At 55.2% G+C, this 22,143-nt stretch overlaps 1 protein-coding gene across 1 annotated transcript in view; it reads left to right on the top strand.

Moving 5' to 3' along the window:
• Positions 1-345: 345 nt before the first annotated feature.
• Positions 346-22,143, top strand: part of Large1 (LARGE xylosyl- and glucuronyltransferase 1) — a 68,745-nt gene continuing 46,947 nt past the window's right edge. Inside the window, exons 1-2 of the mRNA XM_019206296.2 lie at positions 346-397; positions 14,834-14,938. Of these exons, the coding sequence (XP_019061841.2) occupies positions 346-397; positions 14,834-14,938 (157 nt within the window). The remainder of the gene's footprint in view (positions 398-14,833; positions 14,939-22,143) is intronic.

The following is a 22,143-nucleotide window of genomic DNA, read 5'->3' as shown; positions in this document are numbered from 1 at the left end:
TTTGGAGTTTGCTTCTTTCTGGGTGAGCTTTGGTTTAAACCCTGGGAAATGCAGCAGCTTAAGTGGGAGGGACTTGGGGAACGGTGCTCAGTTTGGAGCACTTTTGCTAGTCATCGGTGATCTCCTGTCAGTAACTTTGCTGTGAGCCCCCGTCCATTTGACCGGTCCCTCCCTTTCGAGGGGCGTCAACACCAGGTGCCCTGAGCAGCCTCCAAGATGCTCTGTGCTACACAGCAGAAAACAGAGGAAGGGAGGGGAGGGGAGGGTGCCCCACGCTCCCTCGGAGTTAATGTCTGCCCCGCAGAGAGCATTAGACGGTTCAGACGAGGTCATTCTGTCGCAGCGATGGGAAGTCGGATCAACATGGAAGAAGTAAAGCTGAAGCCTGGGTATGCAGGTGGGGGATGGGAGAATCGGGGAGCGAGGCCCCAGGTGTGAGGAGGTTGTGTCGCCTTGAGAAAGGAGCTGTTGGGTGTGTGGAGAGGACCGGAAAAGTGGGGAAAGGTCTGAGATTCCCAGCTCGTCGGAGGAGGGTCTCCGAAAATCCGTCCTAACTTTTCACGTGCCCCTTCCTTTCCTTACTGCACAGTGCACTCTACAGATGCCGCTGGGCCCTAGGAACAGAGGACTCAGTAAGTTACAAGCTGCCCTCAAAAGCATGTGTTCAAGTATGCAGAGAGAGGAAGGAAAATGTGTGTGCGCACATGCTGGTGTGTAAACATCTTGGACGCTGCGAAGGTGCAGGATTGTAGACAAAAGCGAGGCACAGGGAGCAGTTTTGGAGAGGGCTGCAAAGGAAGGTTGTTGGTCTGCTGTGCACTGCTGTGATGCAGTGCCTGGGCGGGCCGCCTGGGAGGAAGAGTGGCTGGCTGAGCGCAGAGTCTGGGACACTCAGGGCATGCCCAAGTGGCTGGGTCACGCCAGCGACACCTTGCTTGAGGAAGGAGCGCACATGCGTGTCCACGTGGAGGGGCAGAGCTCGGGCTCACAGAGTAATCTCCACGCGGAAACCACCTGGAATCACCTCTGAGCCCTGTGTCCCCACGCCTGGAGGCCTCGCTAGACCAACGCCAGCCTCACCACGCCAAGGACTGAGGGGACAGAGCAGATCCAAGCTTAGCAAGAAATTCCCGCTGAGAGGAGCTGACCCTGGGAAGACTTGGCTCAGGCATGGGGCTCCACGCAGGCACAGGCCAATGTGGAGGGTGGAGTGGGCAGAGCGGCTGCAGTGTTGGGGAGCGAGGGAGGATGGGAGCAGGGACGGTTCAAGCGGGGACTGAGGGCTGCCCTCATGCACTGGGTGTCACATTGAAATGGTGCTCAGGCTGTGCCCTTCAGAAGGACTGGAGGAGACAGCACAAAGCAAGGCGACCTACTGCGATCTGCACTGGTGTCACTGGAATGCGGTTGGAAAGCAGAGGGAGGAGCCCGGGAGAAGGCAGCCTTTGTCCTTCTAGGCCCTGGGCGAAGGAGGTCAGTCACTGTCCTCCTGCAGCAGGTCAGCCATCAGCCCCGCCCCCCGGGTCGTGACGGATGTAGAATGCCATCTACAGAGCATCTGGTGCACAGCCGAGGTGTCCTGGGTCCCTGCAGCATCCAGCCCTGTCCTCTACCCAGCCCGGGCTTGGGTTCTGTTGCAGTTGTCATTTTCGGTTTTGTCGTATATTTGAAACTACGACTGACTCGACATGAGCAGGGGTGTAGTGATGTTTAAGTTCTGCTTAAAGAATACGAAGCCAGTACCCAGATAGCCACCACCTGGCTTAAGACAGAGGCCTTCCGGACCCTTCAGGCCCTATGTGCTCTTTCCCAGATTGCCCTCTCTTCTGGATTTCTGTGATGTGAAGTTGGATCTTGCCAGCCCCATTGTGCTTCTTCCCAGATAGCGTCCGTGTTCCCAGGCGTTACACTCTTTATCCTGACTCTTTTCACTTTGTAGAACGGAAGCATGCTGCAGGAATACTTCCGGGACTTGTAATTTTTGCTTAAATTAAATGATTAAGATGCACTGCTTTTGCAGCGTGTAGATCGGCCTCATTCATCTATCTCACAGCTGCCTGTGACTAAGACACAGTGTGCTTATCCATTGCTTTGTCACGGAACGTTTAGTTGCTTATCATTTTTGGCTGCCCCCAGCGATGCTTCTGTGGTAGGGTTTACGTGTCTGCTGGGGCCCGGTCTGCTGGGGAGCTTCCCTTCCTGGTTACACGTAAGAGTGGCTGTGTAGGCACTCACGCTTACCCTCGCCTCCATCCGTGATCGTCGGTGGTTTCCAGAGCGGACCTCGCAGTGTACACCCTCAGCCTAGTGAGGTGTTCCTGTTGTTCCTGTCTCATTGTGAGGGCATCGCCGGCCTGGCAGGGGAGCGTGCTGCCTACGGGCACAGAGCTGTGCATTTTTCTGTGGGCAACGAGGTGGCATGCTTTGTAGTATCTCCTTGATGGTTCTGTTCCAAGAAACACCCATTTATAACTTTTGTCCGTTTTCAGTTGGGTTGGTTATCTTTTCCGCCTCGGTTTGCAGCCCCTCTGTGTGTTTCGGACACTCAGCTTTGGCCAGTTTCACATGTTGCAAATATTATCACTCGGGCTTTATTGCATGTCTTTGCAGTATGCTAGAGTTCTGAACTGCAGTGTAGTTGAATTTATCAATTGTCATCTCTATGGTTTATGTGTTTTATATTATTCAGCTTAAGAAAATAACCTTTAACCTTCGGCCGTGGTACTCACCATAATTATTATACATTTTTGAAACCTTTGTCTTTCATGTTGACTCCCTTCATTGCCTGGAATCCACTCGTGTAGGAGGTGCAGATGATGTGCTGATTTCTTGCACGGGGAGCGTCAGCCCCCACTCAGGTGTGCAGCTCGCGTCCCCTCACGCAGGGTGAGTCCCGCCCAGGGACCTGCGTCAGCACTGCGTTACCTGTAGCTGATTGCATCTTGTGATGCGTCCTAGTAGCTGGTAGTGCTGTTTCCCTCACCTGTTCTCCTTTAAAACTTAAAATTTTAACTATAAAGAAGATAGAAGATGTGATCAAACTATATGGTAAATGTTCAAATTTTTAAAGTTTATGATAGTGAAAGACCCCTGGCGTAGTAATCCCTTCCTAATGCTCTTCCTTGCTTGGAACCCTCTCGTCCCATCGTTCTTGCCACTGTCCGAAGCAGCTCTGGAGTCTTCTTTTGTGAGCATCTTTACACGGTGTGATCCAAAATACAGTGACTGCTACTGCCTGGCACCATCCAGCAGAAAGGCGGCTCATAAGAGCAGTGCCTTGGGTCCTCGTCACCCTGCTCACTGGATCTGACACACCGCACCTCTGGCTCTTCCCCAGGCATTGCTTCATCCCTCTTTTCCTACGTCTCTGGACCGATCATAATTTTCATTCCTCCTTTCAGTTTCAGCCTCTGCTAGATTAAAGGTGACATGCTAGGAATTTGCACTCGCTTATTCAACTTAAAGTCTGCAGTTAACATCTCCACTGTCCTGAATGACTCTGGGTGCTGTCTGTGACCACTTCTGAGTCGTGTGCTCATTATTCAAAGCATTCCCTTTCTAACTTGTTTTTTCTTCTAATTTCATTAATTAGATGGCATTGCTAATTTTTAGTTGGTATGTGTTAAATTTTCATCATGTATTTGCTGTTTTCTGTTTGTACTATCTTTTCTCACCTCCCATGCTTTCTTTTCTGGGATTGTTTCCCTTCTTCCTGACAGGTGTGACATCTTTTCAAGTTCCCTTTAGTAAGGATCTGCCACTAGTGAAATCTGCTCTGGATATTCCAAAAACTGCCTTTATTTTGCCATACTGAAGTGGGGTTTCCCTGGTTCTGGACCTCCAGAGTGATAGTTCTTTTCTCCAGGCACAGTGGCTGTACTGTTCCACTGTCTTGGAGCTCACATTGTTCAGCGATAAGTCAGCTGATGATCATTTTGCATTTCTGTTGCTTTCCTGCTTGATTTCTTTTCAAATGTTACACCCATTTTTGATAATTTTCTCTTTTTTGCTGTACTTTTTGTATATTGCATGCATAATAAATTACAGTAAAACATAATAGCTTCAAACAGGTCATTTATTGTGTTTCCTGGCTTCTGTTACAGAACAGCCGGTCAGTCTGGCATGTTCTGCTTGACCTAAATAATTGGATTTTTGGTGACTCACTGCCTACTGCTGGCAGGTTGGTGGCTGCTGGAGCCCAGGGCCTTCATGGGGCTCTCCAGGTTGCATCTTAGGGTGTCCTTACAGTACGGAGCCTGACCTCTCCTGTGAAAAACAGAAGCAGAGGGAGATGGCACATGAGAGGACATCCTACCTCTTCATGTGGCGTCGGGTCTGTCCCTTCGATCGGTGCCCTGGGAATGAGTCACTGAAACAAGCCCTTCAGCAGGAAGGGAAGGGAGTAAAAAAATTGGGGAGGGATTTAAAGCCTTTTATTTCTTTAAACATTGAGCAAATTTCCCTGTGTGCTGTACAGTATATGATCATTCTAAGCAGGAGTCTTTGGAGTCTCATTCCTTATAACTCCCCCAGTGCTGTGTTCTGTAGATTTCTTTTTGTTGCTGCTATGAACCCACGTTCCCTGGAAATTTATTGCTGGGGGTTCTTTGAGGCCAGGCTTTAAAATATAGTTTTCTGGATAGGATTTGTATTTGCTTGCGCCAGATGACTTTACAATGGCTTTCCAGCTGACGATGTAACCATGAATTCTGGCAGGCAGCTATGTGAGGGTAGCCCAGAGTTCCAAAGTCTCCACGGAATCCTGTCGCACACCCAAGGCACATGGACTTCCGGTCTTCCTCTGTGTGACTGGCTCTCCCTTCCCCCCAGGAGACCCTGTCTCCAGCTCTCTTCTCCGTGCTGCCTTCTTCCTTTCCCTTGGAAACTAATGTTCCTGCTGCTGGACAAGCAGGCTGCACCATTCACTGCTGCTTGTCGCCGTCTGTGTGGGCTCTGAGGGTTCCCTTCCTCCTGCTTGCTCACCTGTCCCTGCCCATGCACACTCATGCAGCTCTGCAGAACTTTCTATTTGTGTGTTTGTTTGTTTGTCTGAAGCAGCATATTTAGGTTTTCAAGCCAGGTTTTCTTTTTAGGATTCTTACCCTCCAGAGTGTCCGACACGGGTGCACCCAGGGAGCTCTTTAAAATTACAAATTCCCTGGTCCACCCCAAAGGTGGGAAATTGGCAAATGAGACTGCCAAGATGGAGTCAGGTGCATGTATTTCTCTAAAGCCTCCCGGAGGACCCCAGTGCCCTCCCCTCCCCCGTGCTTAGAGCTAATTACTGTAATGAAGAGGTGGTCCGGAAGCAAAGGGAACTCCGCAGGGAGCTGGGTCGGCCCACAAAGTAGGGACAGTGTGATGGAGGAGGAAATGGCATTTTGTCTCCTTGAACCTCCTCTCGTCCTCTGGTGCCGCAGATAGCTTTATGGTGCCAGCGTCACGTGTACCTGTGAGGCATGGGTGTGCCAAGGCAGGGCCCTCTTCCCTCTGACCGGAGCGAGATCACAGCCTGGGCCCTGCAGTGTGAGGCCATCCAGCACTTACTGAGGCCACCCACACACCTACCCATCACGGGGGCTCGGAGCCATGGCCAAGAACCCACATGCACTGCTCTCTGGTGGTGTCACGGGCACGACCTGGGCTGTCTCCACTGCCAGGTGCTGGCTAAAAGCCCAGATGACCTCGCAAGGAAAAGTCTGAACCCCAGACGGCTCTTGGAGGATCAGGTCCCGTTCCTGCACAGTGCTGAGCACTAGCAAAGCCTGTGACATCGGAAGAGCTGGCGTGGGCCGCGCCCCCACGTGCCTGCCGGGAGGAGGTACGGCTGGCACCTTCCAGCCCGGCGAGTCAAGTTGGAGTCGATGTGTCCATGGGCAGCAGGGATGCATTCCCCGCGCCTCCATCTCCTTTTCTGTTGAAGGGCAGGTAATGAGTCCTGTCTTCTCAGGCCCCGTAAACATCCTGCCCAGCGCCTGGCTCCTAGTGCATTTCCGGTTATTATCTTCACTGTCCCTGCTGTGACTCTTGATAGGAGGAGGAATAAAGAGGACGAGGATGACTGTCAGGCTCTTCTGCCCAGCACAGCTGATGTCCTGCCCCTCTGAGGAGGACAGATCTCTGTGAGCCCACCTTTCTTTTCTACATTTAGTTCCTAGTAATTGTAGCGAAGCTCCACAGATGCCGTGTTGGACAACTAACCCTAAAGCATCAGGCGCGGAACCGACTCGCCTTCTTGGCCGCACAGCCTCCTTTCCCAGGGCAGGTCTCTGCCGTGACTCCTCCTGCTCTGGGCGGCAAACTCATGCTTGTTCTCTCCTACCCGACTCGAGCCCAGCTCCCTCGCAAGGCTCCCCGGCCGTCAGTCGTGGAGGATCACTCTTCTGCAGCATTTCCACTGGGTTCCGCTCAGGTTCCCTGGTGGGGATCTGTTCCCGTCGTACGTCTTCCGCATTGGTGTCTCCTGTGATTACCTGCAGTGTGTTTCACGCCCACAGTGGCATCGGCTTTGTGTTTACTTAGCAAGAACCGTGAGTTACTCCTTGTAGGTGCTAAGTGTGCATCGGATTGAAGAATGAAAATGGCACTCAGAAAGGTGGTCATTAGGGCATTGTCAAGCACGTCTGTCCTTAAATCTGTTGGTGCTGTACAAGTGACTTTCTTCTGTTTACGGGGGAGGAAACGGGCACACATCCGGCCTGGTGCCTGGCTTTGGTGGTAGCTGTGAAATTCGAACTGCAGGTACGGGAGTCCATGCGCTGCCGTGCACTCAAGTTCATGACCTGCAGAAGCCCCACCTGAGCGACCTTTGTCTCCAGGCCAGGACTTCCCGTGCGGCCCTCCAGCTTCTTCCTTCATGCCTGGCACGTGACTTGCCAGTCAGCAGAGGTGCCCAGATGGCATGAGTTCTATTAGCTCAGTGCTGCAGCAGCCCCTGGGAACACGCTCTGTGAAATGATAGCTCGTGAGGAGCCTTCCGCCTAAGTGACCGGGTCGCCATCAGTCAGAATGCGTGTCCATGGGACGGAATTAGACTCTGCTGGGAGCTAAAAGGTTGTGTTTATAGCAGGTTCTGCCATTTCGATGATGCCTCATCCTATGACACTTCAACCGAAAGTTAATTGAAAAGGAAAAGATCAAGCTCAAGATAAAAAGCAGAGCGGCCTTTATAAGACATTGAGGATTATTCCATCCTGGGATAAGGCACGGATTTGGACACTAAGCATGCAGAAATTTACTTTGAAGCTACCAGGACAGTGATGTGCCCCAGATCTGCCTGTCTCTAAGGAAAATGTAGAAATGGGTGGGTAGGCACCTGCAAGTCCGCACATCTAGGGAATGTTTGGCACCTCGGGAATGCTGATTGTGTGTACGTCTTGATCTGCTGTGGAATATGTGAGTGACAGCTGTAGAACCCTAGAGGATCCATTTTCAGGGAGGCCGTCGGGATGATTGGGCAGGAATATCCTCTTTCAGAGAAGCACAGGGCATCTGCAGACAGTTGGCCTGGACTAGAACTCGGGCTTCCTGTGGCATGGCTGCAATGCTCACTGTTCAGACCCGCACAGCGGGGGCTGCATGGGGCATGCAGACGCGCCCTCGCTCGCATGTGACAGGAGGGTAGCTGTGCGTGGAGGTGTTGGGCGGTGGCATAGAACCCAGGATTGGGCCGGGGGTCCTGCTTCCTCTAACCCACGCCGGACACCAGCCTCCTGGGGCCGAGTTGGTGCTCTCTCACGCACTACTCTGTACACACAGGAGCACAGACGCTCACCAGGCTTTTGCTCCCATTCCTAGGTGTCTTATCAGTGGCGGTTTTTTAGCAGTTCACCACTGCTGAGAGGAACAACTCTCTTAGATATGCTTAATTAGTATGGTTATCTGACACTTACAGCCCTGAATTATAGCAAGAAGCAATGGCTTGGGAACAGCCACATACACCCTTGGAGAGCAACAGGGACGTGTAGATGCGGGAGGGTCTGTGTCTCATGCGTCCATCCGTTCATGTGGCCATGTTCCTGCAAGGACAGGAAGCACTATTGGCAGCCCCAACGTCCAGTCCATTACCTCTTCGGGGACCTGGTCTTGCCAAATGTATTTGTGTTTAGTTGACACATGGTAATCGTATGCATTCATGGGCTTCTGTGTTACGTTCCATCCGAGTGTACGATGTAACTGTTGGTGTCCGTCACCTTTGACGTTTATCTGTAGGTAGGAAACACCCAGCCTTCTCTCCTGGCCGTTTTGAAATAGGCGATTCTTCTGGTGAACCGTGGTTGCCCTGCGGTGCCGCAGAACATCTGACATTATTCCTCCGAACCCTTTCCTCTGCAGATCCTCTCTCCGCCTCCTTCCTCCCACACCTTCTGAGTACAGTACCCTCACGTCTTCTCTGAGTTGCTCTGATATCTACTAGAGATGGGCTTAACTGGCTTGATCTTAGCAGTATGTGCCTCTCTGTTAGGATCACCAGGTAAGCCAACCTGTAATGACGGATTTATGGGACATAGTGCCCTGGAAAACAGCACATGGAATAAGTACTCAGACTATAAACTGACGTCCCTGCCTCTGTTAGCTCAGCCAGTGGCAGCACACATAGTGCAGGGCTCCTGCGTGTTCACTTGGGGCCAGAACACTTCTCCGTGGGGCAGGAATTGGGGTGGTACTGGGGGTGTTGGGCCTCTCTGCCTCCACTGAGTGTGACTCGGTAGTGGATCTGAGCTCGGTGTGAATCTGACCCTTGCTTTATCTCAGCTGCTTCGTCAAGTGCATGGATTCGATGTAATTCAGTTAAATGGCCTCTGCTGTATGCTCACCGTGAAGCAGGAGCAATAAGAGATGTCTGGCTGTCCGAGTTCCCAGCAGGAATTCCTAATGGCCGAGGTTTCTGGACAGACTCTGAGAGAACCCAGGCTGCTGCCGGAAGCTGCAGGAGAAATGCTAAGAGAATCCAGAAGTCAGAACGAAGTCAGTCTCGGTGAGCTTAGCCAGAAGCACGCAGCACTCCAGGAGAGGATGAAGACAGCACGATGGCCAACACGCACGGTCCCCGTGCCCTGGAGGGCCTGGCTCCTCGGGATGGACACGCTGCAGCTTCACTCACTCCGGCACGAGAGTGCCCAGACCAGAGGGCACTTCGGTCACTTCTAGGAGACAGCGCAGAAGTAGGGAGCAGTGATAGCACCTCCAGGAGCTTTCAGCGGTGACTGTGAAATCAGCCTCAGTTTGGCCCACAAGCCTAGAAAATAGAAATCACTTTGTAGAGAATGGCCTACAACAAACCCAGCCAGCGCTCACGCAAGGAAAACCCAACAGGCCCTATGTTTACAGCGCTGCTTTATTCATCCCTCAGCCTGCTGTACCTTAAGAAGGGTTTGGGGCACCCTGTAAAAATGAAATCACAAGGATTCTTCAATTCTGCATGGCTTTTATTTTAAAGTTAAGCTCTGAGCACTTTTGAAGCCAACATTAAAATAATAAAGGTCTACTCGGTCAACTGGAAAATTTTTGTTCGTTGCACATTGAGAAACCTTTATTGAAAATGCACGCCTCTACGGATTTTACCCATGAAACAAAGCACCAGGGTGTTTAATTTCCCACCGTGGCAGCACGTCAGCACTCAAAAGACCTCAGACTCGGAAGCATTTCAGATTTGGGGCTTAGGGTGCAGGGTCGCTCACCCTGCTGTGCGTCCTCTCTTCTGCGGAGTTGAGGTTTCATTTAGGTTTAGGTTTGGAAATAATTTCCCACCTGAGACTTCACAAGGGGTATCAGCCCCACGCTGCAGTGGACAGGGTCCGCGGCCCCATTTCTGCAGACAAAGCCAGTGTCTTCTGTCCACGGGAGGCGGCCACAGCCTGCCCCAGCCCAGCCAGGTGGCTGAGCGCCTGGTCCTTGCTGCCCTGAGAGTCCCCGCCAGCCTTCTCCCAGCCACAGGCAGATGTTCAGGGTGAAGTTCTAGAAGCAAAACGAACGGCTGTCCTTTGAGCAAAGGCAGATGCTCACTGGACTCATAATGACTGAGCAGGGAAAAGGCTGGGCCGCACAGCATCTCCAGGCGCCGCACCCAATGTCCTGCTCTGGCCCCGCTGCCAAGTGGCTGGCGCCTTCCTGACCTCACGTTCCCCAGGAACCAAGTCCCCCGGTTAGCCTTCCCCTGCCACTGGCTACTGACCAGCGTCCCTGCCCACATGTGGTCAGTGACACCACGTTTGCTGGCAGCCTCTCGCCTGAGACAGGTGCTGGGTCCCTTTCCAGGGCCAGGGAGGGCACCCCCCTCCACATGGCCCTGCACTGCTCCCTCGCCCTGAGCACTGCACCCGCATCTCTGGTGGTGCAGCCTCGAGACAGGTTTCAGGGACTGGCAGAGCATTGCTGAGCACAAAGCAGCACTTCATAAATGATGGCCCTGCCAGCGAACGGATGCTGGACTCCCAGAAAGCAGCTGAAGGCACAAGCAGGTGTAGCTCCATGTTAGGGCACCCTGGGCCGACACCCTCTGTCCCCGGACTTGAGCAGGCGGGTGTGTCCCCTCCTCCTCCCCTCCTCCTCCCCTCGCCCCCCACTCCCTTCTCTGCCACTGCCAATGACTGGTTTCCCCTGACTTGTGCATCTGCGCGCTGTCAGCAGCAGGGAGCAGGCTTCTAGAAAACAGCAGAACCCTGCCTGCTCTGCCCCAGGGATGAGTGTTGGTGTTTGCTGTTCAGCATGTGGGGCTTGGGGTAAGAAAAGGGGAATGGCAGGGCCTGATGGAACCCAAAGTTCAGAGACAACTTCTGTCTGTTAATTAATTTCTGGGACTTGCAGAGGATATTTTTTCCTAGTTTGGTGTGGTTTTTTGTCGTTGTTTGTTTGTTTGTTTTGTTTTGCCACCGAGAGACTTGTGTCTTCTGTAGGCTGTTGTTGGTTTGCTGCCTCACTCACACACAGTGCGGCCCCGTCTGACATGGGTGCTGGCACTCCGAAGCTTCTGCTTCCTGAGGGGAGGGGAACCCTGTGTCACCCGTGGGTTTGCCACTCAGAGTCAGCGTGACACCTGGACAGAGCTTCCTGTGACCCTGCGGCCAGACTGTTTCCTGCGCACTTACCTGTGGCCTGGAAAAGCAGGTGTGCAGTGCAGAGGATTGATAAGGGCCACATGAGGCCCGCAGTAGGACTTCGTCTGAATCGAGCAGTATATGACAATTTGCAACATCTTATTTTCATTTTCTAATAAAATTAAATAGCATTCTTCTTTACTTCTATGTAGAAATAAAATATAATAACAATAGTTTAATACACTGTGTATCATGATCTCACAAGAATGGCCAAAATGTTACTCAGTGTAAGTCACAGACACAAAACAATTCTCTCTCTTACAAAGAAGAAATAGTGAAAGGGTAAAACTTTATCATCAGCGAAAGAAAGAAACTCATAGTATAAGTGAAACAGGCTGGCGTGTTATCGTAAGACAGTTTTAAAGCCACAGAGTAGATGCGCACGATCAGCCTGTGATAGAAAGGAGGTGACTTATTGCCCGTTACAGAGAATCGGGACTGCAGCTAGGAAGCCAAGCGCAGGCCCAGGGTGCGCGTGTAGCGACTGGAGAAGCCGCCCCAGGAGCCTTTGCACAGCTCCAGGAGAAGCAGAGGCCTTGGCTTGGGCCCCGCTGCTGCGCGGGCAGAGGCAGGTCTGTGAGTGAAGTGCCCAAAAAAGGCCAACCAAGTGTGTTCTTATGGAGAGACAGACCTGAAAGCGGGCAGAGGGGTGGACATGGCCAGCTCTGCCCCTTACTAGGACGTGCAGAGAGGGTGCAGCATGCACATCCAGGGACCCTGTGACAGCAGGGTCTATTTGGACTATGCAGGGGTGTCTGAGCCCTCATCAGTCAGTGCGGCCTCGTCCGGAAGTCGGGTGGGGAGGGGCTGTGCTTGGGCTCTGGGCACATGGGGTGGGACCTGGACCCTCGGCTGCACTGAAGACCTCTGAGCCAGCCCCATGCCCAGGGCAGAACACACCCTCCACCCGTGGCCAGAGTTCCTGCTGAAGGAGGGGAGCTCACCTGTACCCTAATAGCCCTCTGGTCTCCAAAGTCTTTCCTACAGGGTGGCTGCGGTCCTCCTTGGGGACAGGAGCACTTTGACTGCAAGTTATCCCTAACCCTGAGAGCGCTAGCAAAACTCAAGAGTTTTAATATGAATTTTATTTTTATTGGTACAAGTTTTTGGTCCATAGTGACTGTAAGGTTTGCCTGGAGCATGAGTGAAACCCCCGAGGCAGACAAAATCTGAGCAACATATGATGAGTTTATTACCATTTAGGTGCAGATGGGCCAAGGGCGGCAAGACCGCTGGCTTAGGAAGGAATGTGTGCAGTTCATAAAGGGAAGTTTAGGTAGGGGAGGGGCGTCAGCTCAAGGGGGAAAATTCTGGAGTCTCCTGGGTGGTGGGCCTGAGGCTGGAGAACAGGGCAGGGCGCAGGGGCAGGGCGATCGCAGGTACAGCAAAGTACAGCTGTGCCTTGTGGTTTTTCGCAGAATTGGCCTCCTCGCAGGTGCGAGTGAGCGAGGCTGTACCGGCTTCCGTCCTCGCTCTTCTTGTAGGCAATGTGTCTGTTGGGGTTTTTCTGTCTCAGTTGGGTCGGGTCTAGCTGGGGGGCCGTCAGTGACACATTCCTCTTCCTCTTGGGGCGTGGGTGCAAGAACATAACACAATTCAGGCCCTTGGCATGGATTCTGTGGACCATGTGTTTATTTCTGTAAATAAGAGTGGGTTTCATTCTTAGGCTGTCTCAGAGTAGTTGTGCCTTGTCCAGTTGCCTCAGCCTGGGGCTAAGAGCTATGTTTTCCTGTTGTGTGGTCTTGTTCTGTGGTTCTGGGAGTTGGGCCCAGGGCACTTCACCACTGGACTCTGTTACCAGCCCTTTCACTTTTTTTTTGTTGCCCAAGCTGCCCTCCAACTTGGGATTCTCCTGACTCAGCCTCTTGAGCTACTGGGATTATAGGTGTGTGCCAACTCCTTGTCCTAATCTACCACACTCTCTCACAGCCAGTGGCCAGATGGGTGGACACGGCGAGGTCTCTGTCCCTGGGTCCCCCCTCCTGAGGGAAGGCAGCATTGTCCTTGAGCCGAGCTGCAGACAGTGAAGATAAAGGGGGTGTTTCTGCCTGGAGCCATCCTCTGGTCTGGGCAGTGACACCCTGGAGCTGCCAGCTTGTGCTGGCCATGGTAGCGCTGTGAATGTGTGGAGGAGACGGCCTCCTTTTCCACAGTTGGAGTCAGGGGTGCAGAGCGCAGAGCCGTTCATCCTGACCCAGGCAGGGAGACGAGGACAGAGCCTCTCCCGCCAGCCGCAGGGCTTCTCAGGGTGACTGTGGTCACCCAGCAGCTCAGCAGCTCCTGGGTGTCCCCAGCACCCCTCCCGGGGGTTCCCCCAGGCACTGCCAGGCAGTGGTGCTACTGCTGGGCCAGGCCTCAGCCTGGGGCTGGGGTGTCACCAGATGCCACCTGGGGGGCCCTCCAGGTGCTGGCCCAGGGCCTCGGAGTTGGGGGCTCTGGACATGAGGAGAGACGTGGAGCAGACCTGGCCCCGCCTCCCAGCACAGCTGCTCCTCCCCCAACAGCTCCACTCCCTGGCTGCCTCTGTGTGTCCTGATCCCCGCGCCTGTGTGGTAGACGCAGAGCAGACCCGGGGGAGATGGAATTACCCCAACCTCTGCACGGTGAGGGCCAGCCGGGTCAGCCAGGGGTCCAGGGAAGGGCCCAAGAGGAGGCCTGTGGTTTCAGGCCAGAGAGTTAACACCCCTGGGCACTGGTCCTTGCCAGGCAGGCTTGGTGGGGTTTCACACAGAGAACACAGCGTCCTTTTCCCAGAGTGACTCGTGTCCATTTTGACATATGTGCTCTTTGTGAACTCCATTTTGTAAGTTTATAAAGAAGCAGGCTCAGGGAGGTTAAGTAACCTCATTTCCCCTTCTGTGAAATCCCGGTTTGCAATGCCTGCTTACAATGCCGTTGTGCTCAGCAGAAGCAGTGGTGAGACCGTGGGAGAGCCTGGGAGTCGGCAGATCTCCTTTCGCATCCTAGAATTCTGCAGACCCTGCTCCCGGGTAGGGAAGGCTGGCGTCCTAGGAGAACACCTGCTCCCTGGCAGCCGGGGCCTGGAGCTCTGAGGAAGGACGGAGACTCGTTCCTGCCCATGTCCCAGGACCTGGGACCAGGGCACAGCCCACCAGCAGTGCTGAGACGCACCACAGATAGCAGCGCTGCGGTGTGGCCAGAGCCACCGTCTGTCCCTGTGGACCTCGCTCCCGGCCGAGAGAAGGCTGCAGTGTGCCGTGGACACTAAGCCAGCCCAGTTCAGAGGAAGCCACGCACAGAGAGCAGCCAGCCTCAGGGTGGCTCTTCCAGTGGGCTTCGGCTCCTCCCCGGGTCACGCCTCCTCCCTCTGGTGTGAGGGCCAGTCGGGGACCACAGCGGGAATGTGGGGATCCGACCTCTGGAGGGGGCGAGCCTGTCAGCTGCCACACTGGGTCCCACTGGCTGGGGTGCAGGAATGGATGAGGTGAGGGTGGACAGCGGGCTTGGACTCCGGCTTCGTCCCAGATGCCCTGACGGCTGTGGGCAAAGCAGTTGACAGTCCTGGCTGCCGTCCGTCTCTGTGGGATGGGGTAAGAAAGTCTGTGCCCAGTCGTGAGAATGAAGTAAGTTAGTGCGGGTTACACCCGGGTCAGGGCCACACAGTACTGAAACTGCCCGGCAGTGGGTGCTGTCGTGCACCACTCTGCCATGCTTGCTGCCTGTGCCGCTGTTCCCTTGGCTCCTTCTTTTAAGACTGCGTTTTCTGTGCTCCACAGGGCAGCAGGTCCTGGGCCTGGTGGAGAACCAGAGCGACTGGTACCTCGGGAACCTGTGGAAGAACCACCGCCCGTGGCCGGCCCTGGGACGGGGCTACAACACAGGTAACGGAGGTGCTGTGGGCAGGAGCAGTCGCTTTGGGCCACGGGAGGCTGAGGCCTTCCCTGGGCGAGCAGGCGATAAACAGGCGGACCCCGGTTCCTTTCCCAGCGCTGTGGCCGTGGGTGACGAGCATTCGGGCAGTTAGGGCAGAGTACAGGTGGCTCTGCACTAGCAAAGCAGCTGCAGCATTTCTGCTTCCTGGTGCAGCAGCTGCTCCTCTCAGCCCCGGTCCTGTGTGCCGTGGGCTGGGCTGGGTCTGGCTTCTCTCGCCCTGGGGCTCCCTGTGCAGTGGGACACAGCAGAGTTCGTACAAGCGATTCAGCCTCAGCCCCTTCCTTCTTCACTGGCTAGATCATGTCACGTGACTTCCACCCCCCAAAACGTGGGCACGGGCACCCTGCCAGGCACCTGGCCAGAGAAGGGCAGACACCGCAGCCCTCGATGCCACGTGCCTCGAGCCAGACCCTGTGTTGCGTGAGCCTTGCTGTGAGCCCCTTCCCTTCCATTTCCGTCACTGTTCTCCAACCACTCTCTGCAGCAGCTGTCTGGTGGCCCCGCTGCAGGGTCCCCGACCCATGAGTGACTGAGCACTGAAACGGGGCGACCTGTACCCTCCCCAGCCTGCGTCCCTGCCTGTCTGTCTGTCAAGGCCTCTGAATCCTCCCCTCTCCCTGCCCCAGCCTCGTTGCCGCGGCCTGGGAACCCTGTTCTCCAGGGGAGCAGATGCGGGGTCTTTATCAGGATTCACACCTGGAGCCCAGGCGGGAAGGCAGGAGCCTGGTGGCCGCAAGTGTGCCAAGTGGGGCCGGCGCCCAGGGCTGCTGTGAAAGGTGCTCCTGCCGCTCTGGTGAGAAGAGCACAGAAGCCGAGGCAGGAGCACAGCAGCCCGAGCCAGCGGAAGGAGCGGGCTCAGAGGGGGCTGGGCACTGGCAGAGGCCAGGGGAAGACCAGCGCTGCTCTGTGCCCAGAGTGGCAGCCGGAGCCCTGGGTGGACACCGGGCCACCCTGCTGTCCCACGGGGCCCTGGAGTGGCCAGTGGGGCCCAGGCTGGCAGGGAGGGCAGCAGGGCAGCGCTTTACTCAGGGTCAGTGTCAGGGCATCGCCCTGCATCCCGCAAGTGTCCCCCGGCACTGCGCCACGTGCTGCGCAACGTTCACCTCTCGTGATCCTCGCGAGCCCAAGAGGGAAGCAGGTGCCATGTCCTCCCCTTAAATCAGTGGCACCAACACCCCAGAGCCGGCAGCGGCAGCCCAGGAGGAAGACGCCTGCGTGATACCCGCCCCGCCCCGAACTCTCACAGCTTCCCGTTCAAGCCTTTGGAAAAGGAGCCTGTACACTGCAGGGCCCGGGGGTCGGTGCTGATCTGGAGCGGAATCTCCTGGGACTGAGCTGGGAACAAGGCACATGCCCGGCAAGGTTGCCCCGAGCTGTCCTCCCAGGGCACAAGGCTGGACCCGGGAGCCCTCAGCAGCCAGTGTGGGTGGCAAGCGAGTGACCCACGCTTGTGAGGGGAGGCAGTCTCCGCGAGACGCTGCTGTGTGCGTCCAGCTCCCGCCTCAGAGTGCAGAGCAGCGGAAAGTCACCCAGATCCGCACAGTGCCAGCCTCATAGTCCTCAGCCCGGCATGCGGAGAGTGGAACTTTGTGGTGAGAACAGTGCTGCCCCCTTTGCTGCAGAACCTGGGGACCCCTCCCAGAGCTGTCACTCCAGCACCAGCTCTGAGCGACCCTTGCCTCACTGGTGCTGCAGGCAGCCTTGCGGAAGAGGCCTGGACAAGGGAGTGTCCACTTAGACAAGCCGAGAGTGTCATGCCACGGAGGCCAGGTGTCGCCCGACCCTCAGATGCCAGTGGGAACTGAGGACCCTGCTGGGACCCCCGAAAGGCTCTTTCCACACAGACCCCTCTGAGCCTCGCTGCAAGCTGGGATCACTCCGACCGGACCCTGGGGCAAGAGCAGCAGCCCTGGCCACATGGGGTTGCCACCCTGAAGCGTGGCTCTGCCCCTCGTAGGCTGAAGATACCCCGTGTGGGGATGAGCAGTCAGCAAGACGCCTCGCCTGGTGTCTGGCAGACTTGGTCCTGCACCCATCCTGGCCTGGGCCTCTGCATTTTTATACCCCTAACTCTATCAGGGGGCAGGGCCCTCATGAAACGGTGTGTGCGTAGTTGACCGAGGTTTGCTAAGGCCACCCCGGGTCAGAAAGATCCGGGAAGCTTTTCCTCTTACCCGTATTAGTGCGGCCCTCTTTCTGCCATCTGCACAAATGCTACTGTTCTGCGTCACTTTAGGGAAAGCTGCCTCTCAGCTTCCCAGCTGTGTTCTACCTTGAGAACTCCCGCGGAGCGTCAGCTGTCCAAGTGGGGAACCCACCTGCCTTGGAGCCCTGACTGTGGTTCTAGACGCTGCCTGTCGGAAGCCTCCTGGTCTGCAAAGCTGTGGCCTGCGGGCTGTGTGGACTATGCGCACCAGCAAGAGCACGTTAGAGCTGGCTGTAGCTTATTACTCTTCCGGCTCTGCGGCCAGCAGGGATCCCAGACCCAGCACTTTCACACAAGCCCTGCTAAGCTCCCAAGTCTCACCACCCATGCTCTTCCGGCATTGACTTGTGAAGCAGCCATTTCCCTCGAAAGATCCAGTGAGGCTCCCACTTTCTCTCCTTTGCTTCTCGTTACCAGTCTGCTTGCATAAGCCGAGGTCCCCGGAAGAGTCCAGCAGAGGTCTGCCCACTCTCTCTCCCTCCTCCCAGGAGCTGCTCATAGCTTCCACTCACCTTCGCAGAGCTGCAGGTGGCACACAGCTCTCTGTGACCTTGGGTGGCCTTTAGGGCACCCTTCCTGCTGACCAGAGGCTTCCACTCCCAGCCAGGGCCCATGCGCCACCTGCCTGGTGCCAGGCGCTGTCACTCGCCCAGCACCCAGCCGCCAGCAGGACTTAGAGCAGCATGGTGTGTTGGAGGCTCAGCTCGCCTCCCTGCGTGAGCCGATGGGGAGATCCGGAAAGACAGACACGGCAAAGGGGAGGAGAGGTGGGTGGGTGAGTGAGGGACGGTGGCCAGGGAGAACACAGGGCCCCCGGCTGCCCGAGGACAAGCTGTGTCCTCCCGAGAAGGTGGCATCACCGAGTTGACGAATGTGCTTTACAGACAACTTACAAATAAAATGTGTCCTGCTCCTCTGAGACCCCAAATGAGGCCAGAGATGGGCAGGGAGCCAGGCTCTCTCTGGAGGGGAAGACTCTCCAGGAACCCAGGACAGCAGCATGAAGCCGTCCCAGGGCTGGCTTCCCTCTGCCATGGGGACAGACTGCCAAGAAGGGCAGAGACGGGTGGGTGGCGTCGCACAGGACGGCCAGCCCGTGAGGGATGGACCGCGGACAGCCTGCCAGAGTACCACGAGGCGAGCCCTGGAGAGAGGTGCAGAGGGTGGGGAGCGGCTGCATCCTGAGGTCCTGGGCCCCTCCTTCCCCTGAGCCAGTCCTCTCTGGTAAGGGCGGAGGTCCCCTCATGCCCAAGAGATTGCAGTGGCTCTGTTAACAGTAGCATCCGACAGACGGGATTTAAGTGCAGTGTGTTCATCCATTCATAATGTCGCTGCTTATTTAACACGTGCCACTAAAAGGCTGTTCTTCTGACAAGGTTGGGGCAGGACAAGATTTTACTTTAGATGATGGATACCAGGAACCTTCCCTGGAGAAGATGATGGCCTGGCAGAGAAGTTTGTGCTCGTTCCGGAGGAAATTCCATGGCCTCAAGCGGCTGTGACCCAGCCCCTCTGCTGCTCCACAGCCCCAGGGACCGCAGCGCCCTGAGCAACACTCCCCAGGCAACTGTCACACTCATTTTCCCTTTGCATTTTCCATCATCCGGGGCAGGTAGGTTTTTGCTGATTTGACTGCTGCCTTTTGCGGCGGCCAGAAGTCCCCATCCCCAAACTGCCAGTGCCGGGCCTGTGCAGGTGCAGCACTGCGGACCTGAAGGTGCAGAGCCCGCCTGTGTGCTCACTCGGGCACGCTGCGCTGATGGGGACGCCCTCGCCTGCCCTCGCAGGCTTAGAAGAAGAGGGCATAGTGAGCCAGGCGCCTGTGGCCTTGAGGGGCACAGTCTAGGGATCTCGTGGCTGGGCTCCAAAGTGGGACCTGCGTTCTGCCAAAACCAGAAGGGCTGTGGAGGCATCTTTGAGCAGGAGCAGAGAACGGAGGAAGCAGACTTCTGAGCAGTGCAGCCCTGCAGTGGGGACACAGTGGGGACACAGTATGTGACAGCAGCAGTGAGGGGTGCAGCCCTGTCCTGCCCACATACACAGCTCCGTGAGGTCATGGGTCTTGCTGTTACTCCTAGGCCCCCATCTGGGACCCGGAAAGCTCTGGACCAGCTCCCTCACCCTGCCTGTCTCGTCTGGTGAGGGCCGGCTTTCTGCTCAGGGTGGCACCGTTCCCGCATCCTGCCTCTCTCTGAGGGTACCGATCTCATTCACAACGTTTCGCCTCTTGACCCTGTGATTTCCCAAAGCCCTGCTTCCTAATCACATCCCGGGGGTCAGCATTTCAGCTGTGACTGTCAGGGACTGCACACGTCCAGGCCTTCCCTGGGCCGGAAGCAGTGGCCCTCACAGCAGTGCCACGGACTCAGGTGACATCTCCCTTGGTCGTGCCCTTGCCCTTCCTCCTGGACAGTGTGGCACTGCCTGTCCTGGTGCGGCAGCTGCCACCTGCGGGCACGGTGCTGTACGGCATGTTTCTCGAGCTTTTCCATCGTGCCTCATGGAACCCCTATGCTCTGAGAAGCAGTTCCCCTGTCCCCCACCCACCTGCAGCTGCCCTGGTCTCCTCATCCAGCTTGACTGCTTTAAACTCCTCCTATAGGTGGGCTCCTGGGGGTTACTGCCGTATTCCCTCAGCATAAAGGACCCCTGCGCAAGGTTGTAGGTGGGGAAGGCAGTATGGAGCCCCCAGATTATAAAGCCCACTTCCGGGTGTACATGTTCAAAAGAGCTGAAAGCAGATACCAGAGGGGTACGTGTGTCCATGTTCATGGTAGCGTTATTCACAGAAGCCAGCTGAGCAGCCCAAAGGTCCACCGGCAGCAGCAGAGTTAATGAAGAGAAGACGGTCCATCCGTCCGCAGACGTGAGGGACACCAGAGACAGCCGCAGCTCTGTCAACAGGGCTGCTCTGCCAGGTGTGTAAGAAGGAGCAGTCTCATGGAGCCCGGGCACAGGCCCCAAGGAGGTGTCGGGAGATTCGGCACTGTCGTAAAAGTGCCAGCTGTATGCATTGCCAAGCCAGTGTTCCACGCAGGGAGGCATTTAGACAGTCTGGCCTTGTGCCGAGCACGGTACGCCCAGGCCCTTCAGGGGTGGCTTAGCTGCTCTCACCTGTTGCAGACTGGCTGGTGTCGGTGGTTCTACCAGACCAAGTCTGCACTGCCGACAAAAAATTGCATCTTTTAGGAACTTCACGGACTTAAGATCTTCCACCTGCAAGTGAAATCATATAAAATTTACCTGATAAATATTCAGGAACTATGGGACCCAGTTTTCAGCACAGCCATTGTTAAAAGGCAAGTTGTGTGCACTCCAGTGTAATGAGCTACTTTTAAATTAGTATTTGGGCCCTGCGGCAGCGGCGTATCCCCTCATGTAGGGCAGGGCGGCCACCCCGGGAACCGTGCGTTTCACAGTACCACAGTTAGACCCTAGGAGCTCCCAGCGCTCACCGCCTCCTCACCCCTGCTCTCTGCGTTGTTTGGTGGCACCCCAGCCACAAGTGTCTGCGTGGCGAAGCACTGAGGTGCAGGGCCGCGTGCTGCTCCCCTCTGGGCTCTGCAGGTTGCAAGGGTAGCTTGGTGTTGCCCGCGGTGGGACTGTTCACCCCGTGGAAATCGACAAACCCTAGGGAGCCAGGGTTCATCTCTTGGCAGAGGGCGGTGGTTGGCTGTGGACTAGCGCAGCCCCGAAACGTCAGCGTGTGTGAAGTCCTTCCCCCGACTCCTGAGTGCTGCTGGCACTTTGCAGCACATTCCTGACTCTGCTTCCTGCGTGCAACATCATCTGCTGCTTTCTGTGTTTGCATCATTTTCTGAATTGTTATATCCTCTGTTTATGTAAAAATGAAATATTGGGTATCTTCACGAGTTAGTATATAAGGGTACATTTTTCTTTTTAAGAATTATATGCTTTTTTCTCCATTGCATGGAGGTACCATAATTATTTCATTTCCTATTAACTGATATTACAGTTGACCCTAAGTCCCCCCAATTGTATGTAGCATACATAAACATCCTTCTTATTCTGGTTTTTCTGGCAAGTATTGGTACACAGTGGGTTCTGAGTAGCACTGCTGTATCAGATGCTGTGCTATCTCAAATGTTGGTAGGTCAGAAACTGCCAAAAGTGTCAGACGGTTAAAAACAGAGGCCATATTTTAAAGTAAACCATTTTGAAATGAGGTTGGCGTGCGTGTGCATACGTGTGGTTCTGATCTCTCAGACTTGATGTGCACCTGTTCACCCTCTGCATGCTGTGGGGAATCTGTGTCTTTAGCTCATCTCCTGCACACCAGGGAGCCAGCTTTGGCTCTTTCGGTTCATGGAGCCTTGAGCCATGGGCCAGAGCCAAGCGAGAAGAGTCCTCTCCTTACTGCGGGCAACGCTCTCTGGCCCTGGGCAACCCATCCCAGTGGTCACAGGAGGGGTGGCCGTGCCTGGCAGCACACGGCGGGTGGAAATCAGCAGGGCACAGCTCAGGGGACCCCTGGGACAGCACTGAGAGGCAGAACCAGCAGGGGAGCCACCTTGCTGAGCCACCTCGGCATCCAGTGTAGGTGGCTCGGCCGCAGCCAGGCCCAGAGACAGCACAAGAAATGCAGACCTGGCCCTGTCTAATGCCAGCCCAGGGTCGGGTTGGAGCGGCCGGGAAAATACCCAAGGAAACATTTACGTCACGTTCTGTTCCCTTTCGATTTTACTGTCTCCCTGGTGAGTATTTTACTTTTCCTAGCAGGGGTGGTCACAGGTCGGCTCTGGCCACTGCCTGGTTTGTATGCCCTGGAGCTGAGAATGACTTTCGCATTTTTAGATGAGAAAGGAGATATTTAGAAACATCTATTTTACAGCACATGAAAGTTATGTGTAATTCAAATTTCAGTGTCCATTAATGAAGTCTGTGATTTTTTTTTTTTTTTTTTTTTTTTTTTTTTTTTTTTTTTTG

This window comes from Fukomys damarensis, unplaced genomic scaffold (genome assembly GCF_012274545.1).
Source record: "Fukomys damarensis isolate Sample0158 unplaced genomic scaffold, DMR_v1.0_HiC HiC_scaffold_15, whole genome shotgun sequence".
NCBI classification, from domain to species: domain Eukaryota; kingdom Metazoa; phylum Chordata; class Mammalia; order Rodentia; family Bathyergidae; genus Fukomys; species Fukomys damarensis.
The sequence above is the reverse complement of the archived record's forward strand: the minus strand, read 5'-3'. Positions and strand labels throughout refer to the sequence as shown.